Below are 18,981 nucleotides of genomic sequence, written 5' to 3'. Positions count from 1 at the left end.
ATACTCCACTCGCTGCATAATGGGGTCGCCCCGAAGACTGGGAATAGATATCATGTGACGCTCAGAATCCGGCAAGGCAACATAGATGCGGAGAGATGGAATCCCAACTGCTCGTGCGAGGGTAAAGACAGCGGTGGGGGGGGGATTCCATCACGCTCCCAATGGCACCACCAATCACCGGGAGAAGAGAAAGGTATTCCTTCCAGAGGCCTGGAAAGCAGACTATCACGGAAAAGCCTGAAACTCCAGCTATTGGATTGGATGCCGGGTCGAAGCCGTGCCGTGCTGGCACCGTGCAAAGAAGCCCTTCGCCGTACGCAGTGCAACGGGGCTCAGCTGCATGACAAGATCAGACACCGCTAGTGAGTCGAACTCAACGTGCTAGTAGCCGCGCCCCAAAGGATGAATACCTGCGATCTTCGCTGCCGCACCTAGGAGGCTAGCCTGAAGAAGATCTCTAAGTTGGCCACGCGCGGGGCGGCTACTGACAATCTTGCATAGCATAGTGGTGGCCTCTAGGGATGCGACAATCGTAGCGAGAGAAGCTGTAGGTCCGCTTCGAAAAATGAAAGGTAAGAAACGGCGGCCTCGGTCGGGGGAGACGGAGCGGCTGCCATGGAGTCCTCCTAAGGGCAAAGACCAGAAGAGGCCGAAACTTGCCGAGAAAATGAAGAAATGCCCACAACCTGAGGGTGCTGTCGGAGGAACAAGGAAGGGCTAGAGATGGCGGCAAAGAAAAGGAAAGGAAGGGGCGGAGGGCGTAGAAAAAAAAAACGAAAAAGAAAAAAGAAGAAAGAAACAAAGAGAGAAAAAAGAAAAAGGAAGAAAGAAAAAAGCAGAAAGAAAAAAGGAGAAAGAAAAAAGCAGAAAGAAAAAAGAAGAAAGAAAGAAAAGGAAAAAGAAAAAAACAAAAAAAAGAAGAAAGAAAGAAAGAAAAAGATAAAAGATAAAGGAAAAAAGGAAAAAAGAAAAAAAGAAAAAAGCAAAAAGAAGAAAGAAAGAAAGAAAAAGCCCCCAAAAAAAAAAAACGAGCGCAGAAAGAAAGTGGAGGAAGGGGGGTACCGCAAAAAGGAAGAGGGGCGAGTCACGATGCAGTCGAGCAGGGCAATAGCATAGGCGGACAGAGGCAAAAAAGAGGGGGGCTGCAGTCGGATAGGGTAGGGGCGGCACACATAACAGGGGGAGAAGAGGGGCGCAGATCGTGAGGGACTAGAGGGTTGGCAAAAGGGCGGGGGGGGGGGGGGGGGGCGCAAGCAAAGGAGCTAAGACAGGGGGGCACCGACAATGACGCGGATCAGGAGGGGAGGGGAGCGCAACGCTTCAAACGACTTTCATAAGATGGCACTAGAAGAGTTTTGTTTGGTAGTAGGGACCTAACTGGAACAAATCTGTTCGTTTTTGAATTAGCGACTCGCCGAGAGTTGCTTGGGGTGCAGAGCTTCGTTTTACTTGGATCGGTAGAGGATGTAATGCTAGATATTTGGGATGCCTGGTTGGGGTTGATATTTCTCATGCACAGCAGTTTGCTGTGGTACGAGTATCCCAAAGAAGCTGCTTCATTGGAGCTCTATGAGATTGGATTTAGCCTCCAGAGCATTGGTGGCTAATCAAGTATTGCTTGCCTTGGCTTGGTTTATTGCCTCTTGTTGGTGCTTCTATCATGCGTGCATTGGTCAATTGCGGAGGTTGATCCACAATTTTCTTTGGTCGGGTTTGTATGGCACCGCAAACACACGTGCCAGGGTACCTTAGCTCATAGTTATTCAACCCAGACGAGAGGGGGGGCAAAAAATTCTTCAGCCGGATGTTCCGTGCAGGGCGTTGCTTTGCAAACTTGTGGTTAAAGGTTTCCTCCCAGGCATTGAGCCTTGGAAGGATTTTTTCTTATCTCAGATTTTTTCTTATCCCTAGCCGGCCGAGTGGTGGTGGCAAACCAAGTCCTTCTTGCCACCATGTGGTACATTACTTCTTGTTGGGCCTTCTCCCAAGCATGCATTGGTTAGGTACAGCGCCTGATCCGGAACAACTTGTGGGCCGGCAGTGATGGGAGGCGTGCCCAGGCAAAGGTGGCCTGGAGAGTGATCATTCAGCCACGACGCAAAGGGGGCCTCGGCATCATTGACCCCACCATTCAGAGCCACGCCCTGCTAGGCAAGTTGATTGTTAGAGGACTTCTTCCAGGTGGTGAGCCTTGGAAGGACTTCCTCTTGGCCCGGATTTCAGCCCGTCCTCCAAGCCTAGGGGGGCCCTGGCCGCAGAGCACCAGATGGATCTTCACAGAGATGCGGGCCTCCAGCTATAGCCCAGCCTCTGAGGACAGATTTGCAGCCAGCCTACTTCGTGCCTGGGATCACCTCAAGCCGGCCCTTCAGCAGTCATCGCCGGTAGCCTCGGAGGAGCGTCTTCGGTAAGCCCTGTTCTCGAACCCCTTGATCTGTTTACCAAGTGGCTACATATTGGGGGCCCGACCTCATGTATCATGGGGAGCATTGAGCATAGGACCCGCCAAGTCCCTTGGAGACTAGATTGCATTCAAACAGCTTCCCCTACAGGCTCAAGAGAGGGCTGGCTGGGATCCGGGGTAGAGAGAGACTCAACCTCGACATCGATTATGCTACTCCTCAAGAGTGGCTGACCCCTATACTAGACCCGACACCCCCCCCCCCCCCCCCGCGGGCAGTGGCTTGGCGTTTTTACTAGGCATGATATTCTCTTGGCAATTCATGGCGCAGATGGGAACTGTGCTTTGCTCACCTTTTCGATTGGACCCCATGGCAAACTAGAGAGATCAGAGCCCCCTTTGGATGACTTCAGTGGCTGCACCTTACAGAGGGTGAGGGTGATTGGCTTTCAGGCACATGAGTGGCACATTGATCCCCCGCCGGCCAAGGTGGCCACAAAGAGACTCTGGTGTTTATGGATTTGGGAGAGCTGGCCCCTCACACGCCTCCAGTGGGACCCAGGGGAGTGGACTTGGCGTGATCCAACTAACAAGGAGGAGATATAGGGAACCCAGTTCTTCGCATACACCATGTGGTTAGGCCGCCAGATTCAGATGCCCGAGGTCGAGGGCACCCCGGCAGCAACAACAGCACATTCCCAATCACAAGGCCTCTCACAACGTTTCCTCTCAGATTTTTGGAAGAGGCTCTAGGACAGTTTTCGGCCTCGAAAGATCACCCTCTTTCTTGGCGGTTGGCACGTGCTTGGCCATTGGCGATCGGCCAGCAACTTGCCCGAGGTGCAGCCACCTTCAAGAGTCTCAACAACATTGTCTTTGGGATTTCCCGAAGGCTAGAGAGATTTGGAAGCGGATTCTCCGCATTTTCATGGTAGATGGACCTCAACCCGTATCATTTCATGGGGCACTCTCGCTTGGGCCACAAAGGCTGAGGTTGTCATGGCTTATGAGGAGGAAGGTGGGGGGCTAGCCCTTCAGGTCTCTCACCTTCGCATCTCGGCAGTTCGAGAACCATCCCTATCTACTAATCACTGGACTCCAAGCTCGTGCCAAAGATGGGAGATTTGTAGTAAAGATGGAGAGCTTGATGCAGCAAAACCATCGAGGGTACCCACACTCCGCCTACGGAGTCCATTAGGAGCATTTGGCTAGATATCATTCATACCCTCCGCGGACAGTGGGGTAAGTTGTAGGGTGGCTCTGACCGCATGCAGAAGCGGCGGGAAGCTTTCTTGAGGCTTTGGCGGCCTGGCCCTTTCTCACAGATAGAGGTGGTGATCCCACTTGGCATTATAGACCACCTGTGTGGTTATTCCTCCCCCCCTCCCCCTGTATGAGATAGCCTTCTCCTCATAAAAGGCCAGCCAGAGGAGAAGTGCATCTTTCTCCACCTTTGATTCCTTTGATCACCGCCCTGCACATGGAGGCAAGTTTGTATCTAGCCCTTTGTGGTTGTATGAGATAGCCTTCTCCTCCCCCGCTTCCCCATGTATGAGATAGCCTTCTCCTCATAAAGAGGCCAGCCAGAGGAGAAGTGCATCTTTCTCCACCTTTGATTCCTTTGGTCACCGCCCCGCACATGGAGGCAAGCTTGTATCTAGCCCTTTGTGGTTGTATGTAGCCCTTCGTGGCTGTTTTTTCGTTAACTAATAGAAGGATCTTTCTCCCTGCGGAGGCGTGGCGGGCAGGGAGGGTTGGGGGGGGGGGGGGGTGGGGTGGAGCATTGCTAATGGTTAGCATAAATCAGCTAGCTGCATCTTGGACAAAAACTTAAAAAACAATCTGCACATCCACTAACACGGCACAAAGATAAATCACAAAGTACAAGTTATTTCCCAAACTTTACAAGAATACAAGTGCAATTTTAAGTTCATGGTAGCCACTTGGGAAAATGCACCACTCAAATAACCACTTGGGAAAATGCACCATTCAAATAAACATATGGATTTTAATTTGTGCAGAGGAAGCTTCAAAAGCATGTCTACTGACATGCATGGCTAATGTTAAAGCATGTTACTAACAAAAATTTGTTTATTGCTTTAGGGTGATAGTTCTTCTTTCATGCCAAAGACTCAGACATTGTTGGTTGAACTCCCTAGTAAATTCATCCCTTTTGCGCTAATGACTCTTAGTCCATTGTGCTGTTCTCTGCAAGGGCTTTTTCATTAAAAAGTTCAAATGGGTTTTAGTTAAAGATGTACATGTCCCCACCTCAAAAAGGCATGCACGCAAGACAGTTACCCTTAAATGAAAATAAGAAAAAGTATAACCAAAGTTTAAAGGCCTCTTACCAAGAAAACATGAAAACCAGAATGCCAGTCAGCAAGGTCAGTATCGGCATTCCCATGGGCTACTCCAGGCCTTTCTGCCACATTTTCTCCTTCAAAGCATCTGTTTCCGTCTTGAACTCTTCCAATTAAGTGCAGTCATGACAGTTATATTAGATGCATGAAAGCAACCATCAAAATCAAGAGAATTACATAGCAGCTCAAGGTTCAATGTTTCAAAATCAAACAAAACATGGATTTAGAGTACGGTAACTTCTACTTGACACTCCACCACTTAAACGACATCCATGGGCATCAAGGCAAGATTTGGAAGTTGCAGTCTAGCCTGGAAATGCCAAGTCATTTTTTTCCTTTCAAGAAAGGCAGTGTGCGTAAGTAAAGCAGGGAAGAAAAATTATGGATGAGGGTGAAGACCTGCTGATAAAAAACTCTTCATACTGATCTTGCAGTAAACCATACACCATCCATGCTGCCAGCTGTCTGTACATTACTTGATGCACATGCCAAAGTAGTCTGTAAAATCATCAAGATGTTGCATGTCCTTATGACCATTGCAATAGATATGATTCCAAAAACTAAAGAATAAACACTTTTTAAAAATCGCTTGAGGTAGAGCATCAGCTTGAAAACTGAATAATAAACTTGTAATTAGAAAAACACAAGATGAAAGTATTTCTGCTATAAGACGACATAAACTGATCCATCAAAAGAGAAGCCAAAGTAAAAGCACTCACATGAATAATCTGTAAACCTTTCACGTTCAAAAGCTGCAAGTTGATGTATTCATTTTATTTATCTTTAACCTGTGGATATTTGTGTCATCCACACCCTGCTTTAGAATATGGAACTGCTTTCCTTTTCAAGGAATAGTGTTGCCCATACCTTAGATTACTTAATGTGGCCAAACAGTGGACCAAACGCTAGCATGTATATCCACAGACTAGATTGTTCACACTGCAGTATTTATGTTTGTGGTTGTTCGCAAAGCTTTGATACTACACAAGACATCTGCCCTCTATGGGGTGACTTTTTATTTTTATAAAGTGAAATTTTTAAAAAGGAGGGGAGGGGGAGTTATAAAAAATAAACTGAAAAGGGGTGGTAAGCATTAAAATAGGGGAGTAGGGAGTGCCTGGGGGCGGGGGTTGGGGGGGAGGGGGGTGGTGGTTGTTGTTGTTGAATGGGTTGTTTCTCAAATAGTTGTACAAGTTCTAGGGACATTTGTGTGTTGAGTGGGTTGTTTCTTAAATAGTTGTACAAGTTCTATGGACATAGATAGACATTCAATAGCCTAACACTAAAGTTAAAAAAAGGGTGTAATGCATTAAGATCACGTCAAAGTTCACTCTCCAGAAAGGGGAAAGCAGCAAGCTTGAAGAAGACAATACCGATACCCTTAACTTTAAAGTTTTACACAAAAGTTCTCAAGATAATTGCTGACTGATCTCCGTGCACACGGAGGTGTAAGGGCATAAGTGTCGCTTGTCGAAATTGACTAAGTCCCTCCAAAGAAAAAACGAAAGAATAAAAGCTCTATAGATCTCGTAATGGAAAAGAACATAACTCTTGACTAATGATGCAAGAATCTCAGAGTCTTTGAACAAAATTCTGAACCCATTCAGAGAAAGAACCTCATGGAGAGCAAGGGGTTCTCTTGGCTGCACCAAAGCTGCTAATGAGACATAGGGTAGATTGGTCTTTTTATGTAGCACTAGGCAAAACATCAACTTTGCAGTTGACGTATTGAGGAGATTTTCCAATAAGCCTCGGAAGGATCACTGGAAAGGCAGCTGAACTTCAATCACAACTGCCCAGCAGTCTGGACTTGTGACTTGGGGAGAAGTTGTAACACCTTCAGGCAGGAAAACCAAGTCACCTCTAGGCAGGTACAAAATTGCGACTAGGAGAAACAAAAATATGGAGGATTTCTATGAAGTTTAGAACTTTCTTTAAAACAAACCACAGATTTTTTTCACAATCTGAGAATGTACTGCCTTGATTGGAGTGAGGTTTTATCCAACAAACTTTGAGTCTCAACTCAGAAGAGGTACCAGTCCTTTTCCAGCTAGAAGGTGAACAATAATAATTTTTTGATCCCATAAGATTACATGGCATCATCATTCACTTACTCCAGGATCAATAAGTTTAACTACCCCCTTAAGGTGCTAGAACTTACCAAGAAACTTCAAATTTTGGAACTTGGTTTGAATTCCAAAGTGCAAAATACTTCTCTTATCCTTGAAAATCCCTGAAATCTCAAGGTCTAGGAGATGCCAATTGTACTCCTCTCGATGTTCAGCAGTGAACTTAAGCTCCACTAGAGAATATAAAGCTCTCAATCCCAAATTGATCGATTCCCACAATACGGGGATTACCAAATGAGATCTTCCAAGTCCACAAATGTAACTGAACTTCGATACTAAATTTTGAAAAGCTTTGACGTCAATCATAATATACATAATTCCCACGGTTCCTTTTTCATATCCTCTAAATTTGGAATCCAATCTCCAAGAGCAAAGCCCTTTGATAAGATTACTTTTCCATGGCATCGCGGTCACAACACCGCTAGTAAGGTTCAACCATCCAATAATTCCCCATGCAGAATCTCCACCGATCCTTCCAAATAAGTCTCTCATGGGGGATTGTGTGGAGATGGTGGGGCATATATCCGGATTTTCTTGCCGTTTTTGATATGGTAAAAAAAACGAATTTCCAATTTCATGTCACAGACAATGGAAGTATTACGGACATAAAAAAAGCATAAAAAAGCACTAAGGCTACTAAGGTATCACACGAGGTTTGCTCACCTAAAATGCAAACAAGGCCACATTGCTAGAGATTGTCCCAAATCGAGAGGCCACACTAGGAGGCAGCATGGTCCTATCCACCAGATGCCTCCTGCAGCTGCCCAAACTCTGTGCCCCTACAGACCACACAGCGTTGGGTTGTGGTTAGAGATTGCAGGCACCCTCAGACCCCCGTACTTGGCCCTTTACCCGCACCTTTAGAGGAGCACCCCAACCTTTGTGTAGTTCTTGCCTCACAAGATCAGGATGTAGACCCTGCTTTGGAGGATGAGGCTCTACAAGCACAGGATTTGGATCCCTCATCACAGGAGGATGTAGCACTACACACACACGATGATTGCACCCTCAAGGATGATGTTGCACAGTCGCATTATCATTGTACCTCTCCAGTTTTGAGGTCCATCCCTGGCTTTTCCCTAAATTGGGAACGAGAGGTAAGGTTTTTATTGTCAGATTCCCCCCCCCTTACCTATGTGAGACGTACGTTCGTCTCTAAAGGGGGTCCTTCGTCGACCACGAGATCTTGTCGTTCCTACTCTGAGTTTTTATGAGGATTGTCTCATGGAACATTTAGGGTCTTGGGGGTTTTTTAGCACGTCAGCGGAAACAAATTGTCAAAACTCAGCTTTATAGTGCAGTTACACGTTCGGATGGAGTTGGGCGGCTCAGGCCTTCAAGATCAGACAGAGGAGATGGTGTCCTCCAGCCTAGACATGCTGTTTTTTGTGTTTCACTTCCCCCCTCCTACAGATACCTACACTGTGACAGGTGGAGTCCAGAGTATGCATAGTCCAGTGCTCGAACAGAGTGGATCCACATGGGGCCAGGATACGTGCCCATCTGGCACAGCTTCGCCCCAGGACCAACAGTGATCATTCTCCATCGAAACCCACACCCACACTCTTCCAGTGGAGGGCTTTAGTTATGCGGATTGTCTCGTGGAACACTCAGGGTTTGGGGGGCCCACGGTGCTTTCAGAGGCATGGCGTACTTAGAGAGGAGCTCCATAGAGCAGCACTTGGTGGACCCGTTGACATTCTCCTCATTTAGGAGTACCATCTTTCAGAGGGACGTACCTGTCGATGCAGGAAGATCTTGGAGGGCAGGGGTCGCACCTTCTGGTCCCACTCTTTCACATTTGGACACTTGGAGATTCTGTCAAAAATGATGCCGTTCGGAGATTAGCACAAAGCCATACATGCGGCACACACTGTTCCCAGCGTGACTAGCCAAGCAGAACCGACAACGAACACAAAACAAAACACTCCTTGCTGGGCAAGCGCTATCTGACAGGTGGCTAGCATTATGCCACCAAACTAGACACGCATAAGTGCTGTAGCGGAGACCCTACAAACCACCAACTAAATGGCCCAATCCCGACTACAAGTATCGAGGTCAGACCATGCCTTGCCGATGCAACCATCTCCAGTGCCCATGGCCTATAAAAGATCCAAACACTAACCCCATATACACATCCTTTCTTTCAACTTGTCCACCCAACAGCACAGTTCACAGCCCTCTCCTCCTTCCACACTTCGTAGCCCGCCTCCAACGCAGAAATTCCACATTGTCCCCAAAAACCATCAGTGAATAGAATACCCCAAAGAAAATGAACCAGATCAAGCCACTCATGGAAACAAGGCATTTAGAGACAAAAGAAAGCTTATATTTAATCCCATAACTTGCACCAAAGTCTCAAAATATGTAGGCATCTTCATCCTTTCAATACATTTGTGATAATCTGCAGTGCCTGAGTTAATGACCACACCACAAGCAAAATATGCTTTGACAACCTTCACTACCCTTGTAATGTTACCAGCACAAAGCAATAAATTATGCTTTGCATTCATACTATTATGTACATACATGCTTTTGCATCCTACAATGATTTGAAGAATTTTTAATAATGTAGGAGTTTTTATTCAAACTTTTGTTCACATACTTGTAAGGCTTATCTATGTTGAACAAGTATCTCAGTAACGAAAAGTTATTTATTCTCGGTGATCTTTCTAATGGTCATACATGTCTTAAGCAAGAGTGTGAGTGATTTGCCAGGCGTTTTTTTTAAGTACGCACAATTTAAAAAGCTCTTTGAATTGTTTGTCTAAAACATAAAAACACTGCTCAACAAGGAATGTGCAACCTAACCATAGGCAAAAAACAGTCGCTCGAAAAGGCCAAAAAATTTGTGTTTTCCTTAAAGCACTTGAGCCAAGTCCAATTGGCCCCAGGCAAAAAGTTATTGCCATATCTTTTGCATGCAAACACTGATTGCAGCCATGCATGCCTGAGCAGTGGTACTTCCTTCCCCCATTGGCTCAATACAGAGAATGGAGCCAACAAGGTATTGCCCAAAAAACCTTTGAAAGTTAACCCATGGATACTCATTTTTCTGCTAGATTGTGCTTCCACACAATGTTAAGTGAAAGACACCTTTCAGATGTTTCCTGTGAAAGAGACCTTTTGGATATTTTCTTAGCCAAGCCTACTCTCAAGTGGAGCAGGATTGATGTTTGATAAACTCAATTATCATGGTAGCAATCCTGGTGATTTCATTGTGAGCCAAGCATGATAAGCTTGCCTTAATTAAGAAAAACCTCACTAAAAGTAAAACTCATTTTCATGGTAGCAATCCCAGTGATTTCATAGTGTGCCATGCATGATAATCTTGCCTGAGTTAAGGAAAAGCTTACCTAAAACAATCCCTCGCCATCCTAGAGACTAAAATTATAATGCCATACACAAAATTCAGAAGATGCAAACTTTACATCAATATTAATAAATCTGGAAAACGCGCTGTTACATTACACATGCTTTAATCTCCTTCAAAAGGAACTTTGAGTCTAGGTAATAAATTTTATAATGTAGATATCATATCTGTGTGCTTCCTGCTTTAAACATGCTCAAAAAAATGGCCATGATAAATGAAATGAGCCATGTTTTTACCTTTGCATACAAGTTTGCAATTCTGGGACTCCACAATGGCACTTTGTGTGCAGCAGGTCAAGGAGACGTCCACCTCGCAGATTTTTATGTTTCACTTCCTCAACAAGAGCATGCAATGGTGGGAGCAAAACTTCAAACTGCCAAACATTGCAAGAAAATGAAACTGACATTGAGTACAACAGCAACCGAGAACATGTTTGAGATTTTTTACAATGGTAAGATGCAAAAGCACAGATACAAATGTTTCAGCACATTAGTTTCCTTAGTTTCCTTGCTTAGCCACTTTGTTGAGGTCAAAGCGGGCAAATGGATTGCACTTTAGCTTCCTACTCAAGATTGTACGAAAGCAATAAGTTGTATGAAAGCATTAAGTTTGACATAATGATTGTGTGATTCTATACAAGAATATAACCTAATCTATCGTTAGTATGATTCAGTTAAAACCTGTGGTTCCAACCCTGGCCAGGGGCTCTCATGAGCCGTAAACGATTGTGGGATTCTATTCAAGAATATAACCTAATCTATCGTTAGTATAATTCATCTAAAACCTGTGGTTCCAACCCTGGCTGGAGGCTCTCATGAGCCGTAAATAAAAGGCGGCCACATTAGCCATGAGCTTTTTTTTTTTAATAGAGAGAGATATTATACCAAATAATTAAGATCGTGGATATGATAGACATCTGAGCTGTGTTGTGTTGTCGATATTTAGAGCGTGACTGATGCATTCAATGATGACTTGAACTATCGTTTGTGTCAATTTAATAGATATAGTGATCAGTTGCTAAAACCTACATGCAGGTCAGATGTGATTAAAAACCCCCAGAAGGTGGCTTTAAATGAACAACACACGAGCTGGGGGAAAACACACCCAATAGTAGTTTGGTTAAATGAGATTTCAAGAATTTACAAGATGTTGGCTCAAGTGTCTCCCTTTACTGGCAAACCACACAATCCTCCCACCCATGCACCAAGAGTTTGCCATGTCGCACACTCAACGGCCCCCCGACTCGGGTCTCCCCGATGCGTAGAATCATCCACGGGGCACAACCTGCTGGATGCTTCCACCAAGGAAACAAGAGTCTGGCTTGCCAACATGCATACTCCTCCCTAGTTCCCCTAGGAGCTAAAAGCTGGGACCACAATGTGTGGCTCTTGACACAAAAGAATCTTCCTGCAACTGCAGGTACTGCCTACTGTGAGACGATGCTGCTGAACCATGAGAATATCAAGATCGCCACCAACCAATGCTCTTTGAAGCTCCCCTTGAATCCTCTACGTGCTTCATTGAAAGTAGGCACCGCCCAGGCCTCAGGTGTTCCATGAGGCAATCCTCATGGCTAGGATGGAGCTCCTGTGCATTCTCTCGAAGCGAAAGGGACTGCATTTATTCATCTACTTTCACCGAACCTTCCTCACTGAAAAGGCGTGACTAGAAGCACTTGTGCTATGGAGCCACCTAGCCACCACCGTTCGAGGTTGGAACTGCTTCGCACATGGAAGGACAACTGCCTCTATGGCATCAGTAACACGGGCGTCTCAGAACACCCGGGATTGGTATATCGACTACTTGTGGAGAGTGGCCGAACCCCTCGTCTATCCAGGTGACTCCAGCTATCAAGCCCAAGGAAAATGAGAAGAAAAAGAACCTGAAGACCCCTAAAGAAATCATGGTCGACCAGGTTACTCTGTCACCGGAGAAGAGTAGATCTGAGTCTCTGCCGGGTCTGAGAAGCTCTCAAAAGAGCGCCAGCAACTGGAATTCTTATAAGAAGAGGAGGGGGGGGGGGGGGGGGGGGGGGGGTTGCGAGGGTGTGATGGCCATGGTCTCCAGCTTTGAGGGAGGTGAAGTCTCATGAGACAGCGGGGAGGCTGGCGAGGGCGAGGGCAGGGGAGAGAGAGAGGGGGGGGGAGAAGCATCTGTCGGCGAAGGGCATGGAGCTAACAGGGTCCCCACAGGGTGTAGAGAGAGCCTTCGTGAACATATATGCCACATTGTCATGTGTAGAGATGTAAGCCAGGCTAATCTCTCCTGCAATGAGTCTCTCCATGACATAATGATACTGCACCTCAACCGAGCATGAAAAGATGGGTTTCTCGCAACGGCCAGGGCCCAGTGCACTCTAGCTATTAGTGAAGATGGAGGTGGGGGACTTTTGTCCAACACCAAGATCTGCCAAAAGGTGCCAAAGTCATACACACTCCACAGTTGCTGTAAAAGCTGTCGTGTACTCAACTTCATAGCTCGAAGTGGCCACTGTCGGCTACTTCTTGCTGAGCCATGATATACATGAAAACAAAAGCAACTAGTGGACACTTGCATGTCATAAAATCCATCCCAATCGGAATCACTCAAAGCATGCAGCTGAATATCACCCCCCTTAGCATAGAATAGCCCAAGGGACTGAGTGCCCTATAAGTATCGGAATACTCAGTTGGCATCCTGCCAATGCTTACTAGCGAGACTGTGCATAAACTTGCTCAACTGGGAGCATAGTTGTTACGAGGCGCGCCTCTAACAGTTTGAGGAGTTCGAGGCGTACGACTGCCTAATCGAGGCGTCGTCCAAAAAAAAAATTTGCTGGTTTGAGTCTTTAGAGAGGAGGGGGGGGGGGGGGGGGGCGCTTTAAGGGCCCAGTGTTTTCGATGAGGAGAGCAGCAGAGACTAGATTGACTAGAGCACATGCAGCCCTGGGTGGTTTGGAGAGGATGTGTTCGCAGGTTCAGTTTCAGGAACCTCGAACGAAACTCTGGCTTTTTGACACTCTAGTGACATCAGCTATGCTTTATGGAGTGCAGATATGGGGACCTTCAGTGGGCCATCACAGCGCAGGCGGGTGGAGAGGTATGGAGAGGCCTTTGGTATCTATGATTGCTAGGCTTATTAGAGCCAAGGCTGTGGTACCTCATGAGATTATTCGAGCAGAGCTGGCGGCTGCCCCTCTGGTGATTGAGGCTCTTACGAGATCAGTCTCCTACATACATGGCTTGTGGGATCTCCCCCGAGACAGATATGCACGCCTCGCCCTGGAGTCCTCCCGACAGTTGGCTTTACAGGGAGACACGGCTTGTTGGTATGGACAGATGACATCTTGGTTCCAGGCACATGGTTTTAGCATGGACAGATTGCCTCCCTTCCAGTGTTCTCTGGAGGCACCCTCTCTCACTCTTACACGGACAGAGATTACCAGACTCATCCGTCAGGATTTAGTTCAGCTGGACATTAGGAGGACATGGATACAGCCGACTGAGGAGCTGGGCACGAAGATGGCTTTCTACAGAGAGCATTTTCTTCAGCTCACAGCAGATGGTTTTGTGATCAGACCCAGTTACATGGATGTACACTTGTCTCATGCAGTACGATGTGCTATTGGTCAGATTCGCACATCCTCACACCAGCTTGAGATTGAGATTGGCCGATATAGAGGTATACCAGCTGAGGCCAGGATATGCCGAGTATGCCATGGGGAGCCAGAGACAGAGCTGCATTATATATGCCATTGTACTGCATACTATGAGATATGTGGTCGTTTCCACTGTTTATTCAGAGAGGGTTTTGGACCACTTTCCAGAGTCATGGGGTACCAGGACCAGAGGTGTTTGGGATTGTTCTTGCTTGAGCTGCGGAGACATAGAGATAGCCTGCTTAGGCGCACAGAGAGCCAGACTCAGAGGCACATTACAGACTTCTTTAGTCCCGCCATCACTGCGCCAGATGGACCACAGCAGCAGCAGGACATGGATACCGCCCACACCAGGGGTACACTGATTGATCGTGCGATTGAGCTTGGGTGGTCCAGACGCCCACGACTACGGAGGAGGGCATCCCAGCATAGACGGAGGTTGCAGCGGCAGATTCGGATTATTCTTGCGAGGCATGCGAGACACCCAGTCAGGGTGCTGACCACAGAGGATATTGAGGAGATCCGCCAGTGTCCGATGCGGCACATATTATGAGATGGAGGTACCTCCATAGTGTACCTTCCAGTTCCAGTTTCATTTTCTAGGTGCCAGTAGTATCATCTTTATTTTTCATTTTCTGGGGTTTTTTATCCAGACATTGTATCAGATCCACCATGATGTAACTTTTGGTCTCATAGGTCATTATGGCCTTTTGAAGACGTTAATATAACATTTCATTTCATTTCATTTCTCCCTCTCTTATACATTCTCTCCCTCCCTCCCTTAAGCCTTTCTCAAGACCCAAAGTTCAAACTTCAAACTTCAAACTTCAAACACACTAGGATGATGATGTTTTTTATACCCACTTTTGGAGCTATCTCTATACTCTACAGGTTCATTTCAGTTCATTTCATTTTACTTTGTAGCCTTGAACTTGATGATCTATCCAAATGGAGTATTTTGGTCTCATAGGTCATTTTGGCTTTTTGCAGACATTTAATACAGCTTTCTTTCTTTAACACACACACTCTCTCTCCCTCTCTTATACACACCCTCTCTCTTATTCTCCTAGTAATAGAGCTCCATCCCCTGCACACCCAGATTCAGCTTTTTTATTCAATACTTTTTCATTTTGTTGGGATGACAGAGGATACCCCATACAGGTACTCCGATTTGTCTCATAGGCCGAGTTCGGTCTTTTGGAAGACGTTAATAAAATCTTTCTTTCTTTCTTTCTCTCCCTCCCTCAAGGCTCATACATACACACTCTAGTCTCTCTCTCTCTCTCTCTCTCTCTCTCTCTCTCTCTCTCTCAACTTTCACTATATATCTATCTATCACTATATATATATATATATATATATATATATATATATATATATATATATATATATATATATAAACAGACGCCTCTAACATGCCTCTAACGTCTCTAAAAAATACGAGTATTTTGAGGCGCGTACCATACCCGCCTCGTAGCAAACGCCTCTGACACCTCTGAGACTAAGCCTAGAACCTATCTCTACCTTACAATCTTCAAGACCATGTAAGCAATCTCTATATGTACCTTGACTACAACATCACAATACCATCATCACGTTGCATAAGCTGTATGCCCTAATAAAAATGCAATGAACCTAAATCTATCTTCTCAAATGACACATGTAACTCAGTCTTAAAGGCCGAAATCTTCTCCTCATTACAGAGTGTGGGCAGCATGTAATCAATATATAAAATGATGATCAAAAAACATTCTTTACTCCTCTTTACATATGTTGCAAAAACCATTTGCAACGTAATATGCATTAATCCTCTCATACCATGCTCTAGGAGCCTACTTAAGGCCATATAAAGCTTTTCTTAACCTACATACTTTAGACCCCTACCCTTCTTAACAAAACCGCGAGGCTGAGATACATCAGCCTCCTCATGCAAATTACCATTCAAGAAGGCAATCTTAATATCCAATTGATATACATTCCAACCATGATGCGCTACCAATGCAATAATACACCTGATTGTAGTCATACGACACATGGGTGCAAAGGTCTCATCATAATCTCTACCCCGTTGGGTATTTCGAAGTCTTTGTGTAGTATCCATCCTCTATGTGTACCCCTATTTACGTCAATGTGTAAACATCCCTTGTATGTGTGTATAAACACCCACTTATGTGAGTAAGTGTGTAAGAGTGTGTGAGCAAACTCTTATAGCCACTAGAGTGTTTATGTGTGTAAGCATTGATGTCGTTGGTTCAATGCTCCATGAGTAGAGTGTGGAGAAAGATAAGGCATTCAGTCTATAAAAGCATGTACTTAGTGTAAGCTTCATTCAATTAATTATTGAGTCGTCCCACTCTCTCTCTTCTCTCTCTATCACTTCGCATATACAATAGCCATGACGGACATTTTTTATCCTCCTCAAGTTTCTCATGTGTGACCCTAATCCTAAAGTTTTCATGCACTTCTCATAAGAATAACCCTTTGCAACAGAGAAGTACAGCAGCAAGCACTCTCAAGAGCGAGAGATAGTGATCGATGCTCACACAAAGAAGATGAGATACAAATGTGTGGAGCAAGAGGGTTGACTCCACAATATCAAAATACAAATGTGGTGTCCTTTCACACCTAATATCCAAGGGAAAAAACCCAAAGGGAGAAAAGTGCCCTTGGTTAGCCCATCTTCACATGTGGCACACTCATAGCATATGTGACATAACTCATAGCATATATGCCAATAAATCTCCCCTGTAGTGGCAATGTGAACCTATACAAGGTCGTCAACAGATCACTCTCTATAGGAGAGTAAGCCTAAAGCTTTGCGGAAAGCTTCAAACTTCTCTCGAGGCAACGCCTTCGTTAACAGATCTCCAACATTGTCCTGTGTAGAGCAGTAAAATAATGAGATCTCCCTTGCATGAATCCTCTCCCTGACAAAGTAATAATGAGTCTCTACGTGCTTAGTACGTGCATGAAACATTGCGTTTTATGCCACGGCTATAGCACTCTAACTATCAATGAGTATGGTGGTGGGTGTCGGCTGACACTCAGGAAGATCAGTCATCAATCTCCTCAACCATACACAATCTATTGTGGCTGTAAAGGCTGCCCTGTACTCAACCTCACATGTAGATGTGGCAACAATGCGCTGCTTTTTGCTCAGACATGATATGCACGAATGCCTCAAAAAGAAACAATTCCCACTGGTGGATTGCCATGTATCATAGACACCAGCCCAGTCGGAATCACTGTAAGCATGTAACTGCAAGCTCCCCCCTAGGACATACCAACACAAGCCCTGAAGATAGCGGAAGTTCCGCTTCACTCCTTGCCAATGCTTTGTACCTGGGCTGTGCATAAATTTGCTACACTAAGAAACCCCTAACTCAATATCCAGCCGGGCGTGTGTTGCATAAGTATATGAGGCAACCCACTGCTTGCCTGTAAACACTCTTATCAAAAGACTTTCCAACATCATACATGCTCAATTTCAATCTTGCCTCCATCGGAGTAGAGATGGACTTACAATCTTGTAAGCCAAATTTGTGCAACAGCTCTTGAATGTACTTTGATTGGTAGACATAAATCCCCACATCTGTCCACACAAATCCTATGCCCAAATAATAATACAGCAATCCCAAATCTGTCATCTCAAATGACGTTTGCAATTCAGCTTTGAATGCTGAAATTTTATCCATATCATTCCCAATTAGCAACATGTCATCCACATAAAGAATGAGCATAATCAAAGTGCCATGATCATCTTTCACATAGAGGGTGCTCTCTATTGGACTATTGTGAAATCTTTGCGTGGTCAAATAAGTGTGTATCTTCTCATACCAAGCTCGGGCAGCTTGTTTGAGACCATAAAGTTGCATACTTTGTTTTCATAACCATGCCTCACAAAACCAATGGGCTGATTTACATACACTTCTTCCTGCAAATCCCCATTCAGAAAAGCATATTTTATGTCCAATTGATGCACATTCCATCTATCATGGGCAGCCAATGCAACAACTCATCTAACTATGGCCGTACGAGAAGTAGGTGCAGAAGTCTCATCATAATCAATGCCCTTTTGTGCGGCATATCCTTTGGCCAATAGCATAGCCTTGTACCTATCAATGGTACCATCATACTTTCTTTTCAACTTGTAAACCATAGTCACAAAAAAACGTGTTTAAAAGAAACGAAACGTTTCTACCCCAAAACGTTTCGAAACAAATGCGAAACGTGTTCAAAATTGACATCTCGCGCAAATCTGGAGGATTTTTTTTTGTTCGATTTGCTTGTGCGTTTTTTACAGTCGACCGAATCTGTATTTTTTCCCTTTTTTTCGTTGCTGCGTGCGCATGTTGGTTCAGCCCACAGCTCGCCGCGCTCACCCCCCTTCCCTGCAAGCCGCAGCACTCTGTTCTTCTCCCTTTCTCCTCTTCTTCTTCTCTCCTTCTCTCTTCTCCCCTCTTCTCCTTTTCTTCTCTCGTCTCCTTCTCCCCTTCTTTCCTCTTCTTCTCTCCTTGCTCTTCTCTTCTCCCTTTCTCTTCTTCTCCTCTCTTCATCTCTCTTTGGCTTCTTTCCTCATTCTCCAATGTCTTGATTCTTGCCCAATTTCTTCTTTCCTTTCTTCAATTTTGCAAAATTTGTCCTTAATCAAAGCTTATTTGGCATCTAATCAAGTGATTGCCTATACATAAGCCTCCTCATGCAAATTACCATTCAACAAGATGCTCTTAATATCCAATCGATATACATTCCAACCATGATGCGATACCAATGCAATAATACACCTGATTGTAGTCCTACGAGACGTTGGTGCAAAGGTCTCATCATAATCTATGTCCCGTTGGGTATTTCGAAGTCTTTGTGGAGTATCCATCCTCTATGTGTACCCCTATTTATGTCAGTGTGTGAACATCCCTTGTATGTGTGTGTAAACACTCACTTATGTGAGTAAGTGTGTAAGAGTGTGTGAGCAGCCTTTAGCGGCAGGCCCAGCTCGTAGTTTTGGAGACTGGCAGGCCTTCTGCAGTCTACCAGAGGAGATCCAGGTGGAGAGGCTGAGTCACTTCAGAGGGGGGTTG

At 45.2% G+C, this 18,981-nt stretch overlaps 1 protein-coding gene across 3 annotated transcripts in view; it reads right to left on the bottom strand.

Moving 5' to 3' along the window:
• GCP4 (GAMMA-TUBULIN COMPLEX PROTEIN 4) overlaps nt 1–18,981 on the bottom strand; it is a 155,837-nt gene that overhangs the window by 43,235 nt on the left and 93,621 nt on the right. For 2 of the 3 annotated variants that reach the window (XM_086789781.1, XM_086789783.1), the window contains exons 3-5: nt 10,503–10,639; nt 5,164–5,262; nt 4,753–4,870 (exon numbers count right to left, since the gene is read on the bottom strand). In XM_086789781.1, the coding sequence (XP_086645907.1) occupies nt 4,753–4,870; nt 5,164–5,262; nt 10,503–10,639 (354 nt within the window). The remainder of the gene's footprint in view (nt 1–4,752; nt 4,871–5,163; nt 5,263–10,502; nt 10,640–18,981) is intronic. The other variant, XM_086789782.1, reaches the window with a different exon arrangement.

Source organism: Cibotium barometz, chromosome 54 (genome assembly GCF_041138505.1).
Source record: "Cibotium barometz isolate CiBa-2024 chromosome 54, ASM4113850v1, whole genome shotgun sequence".
Classification (NCBI taxonomy): domain Eukaryota; kingdom Viridiplantae; phylum Streptophyta; class Polypodiopsida; order Cyatheales; family Cibotiaceae; genus Cibotium; species Cibotium barometz.
The sequence above is the reverse complement of the archived record's forward strand: the minus strand, read 5'-3'. Positions and strand labels throughout refer to the sequence as shown.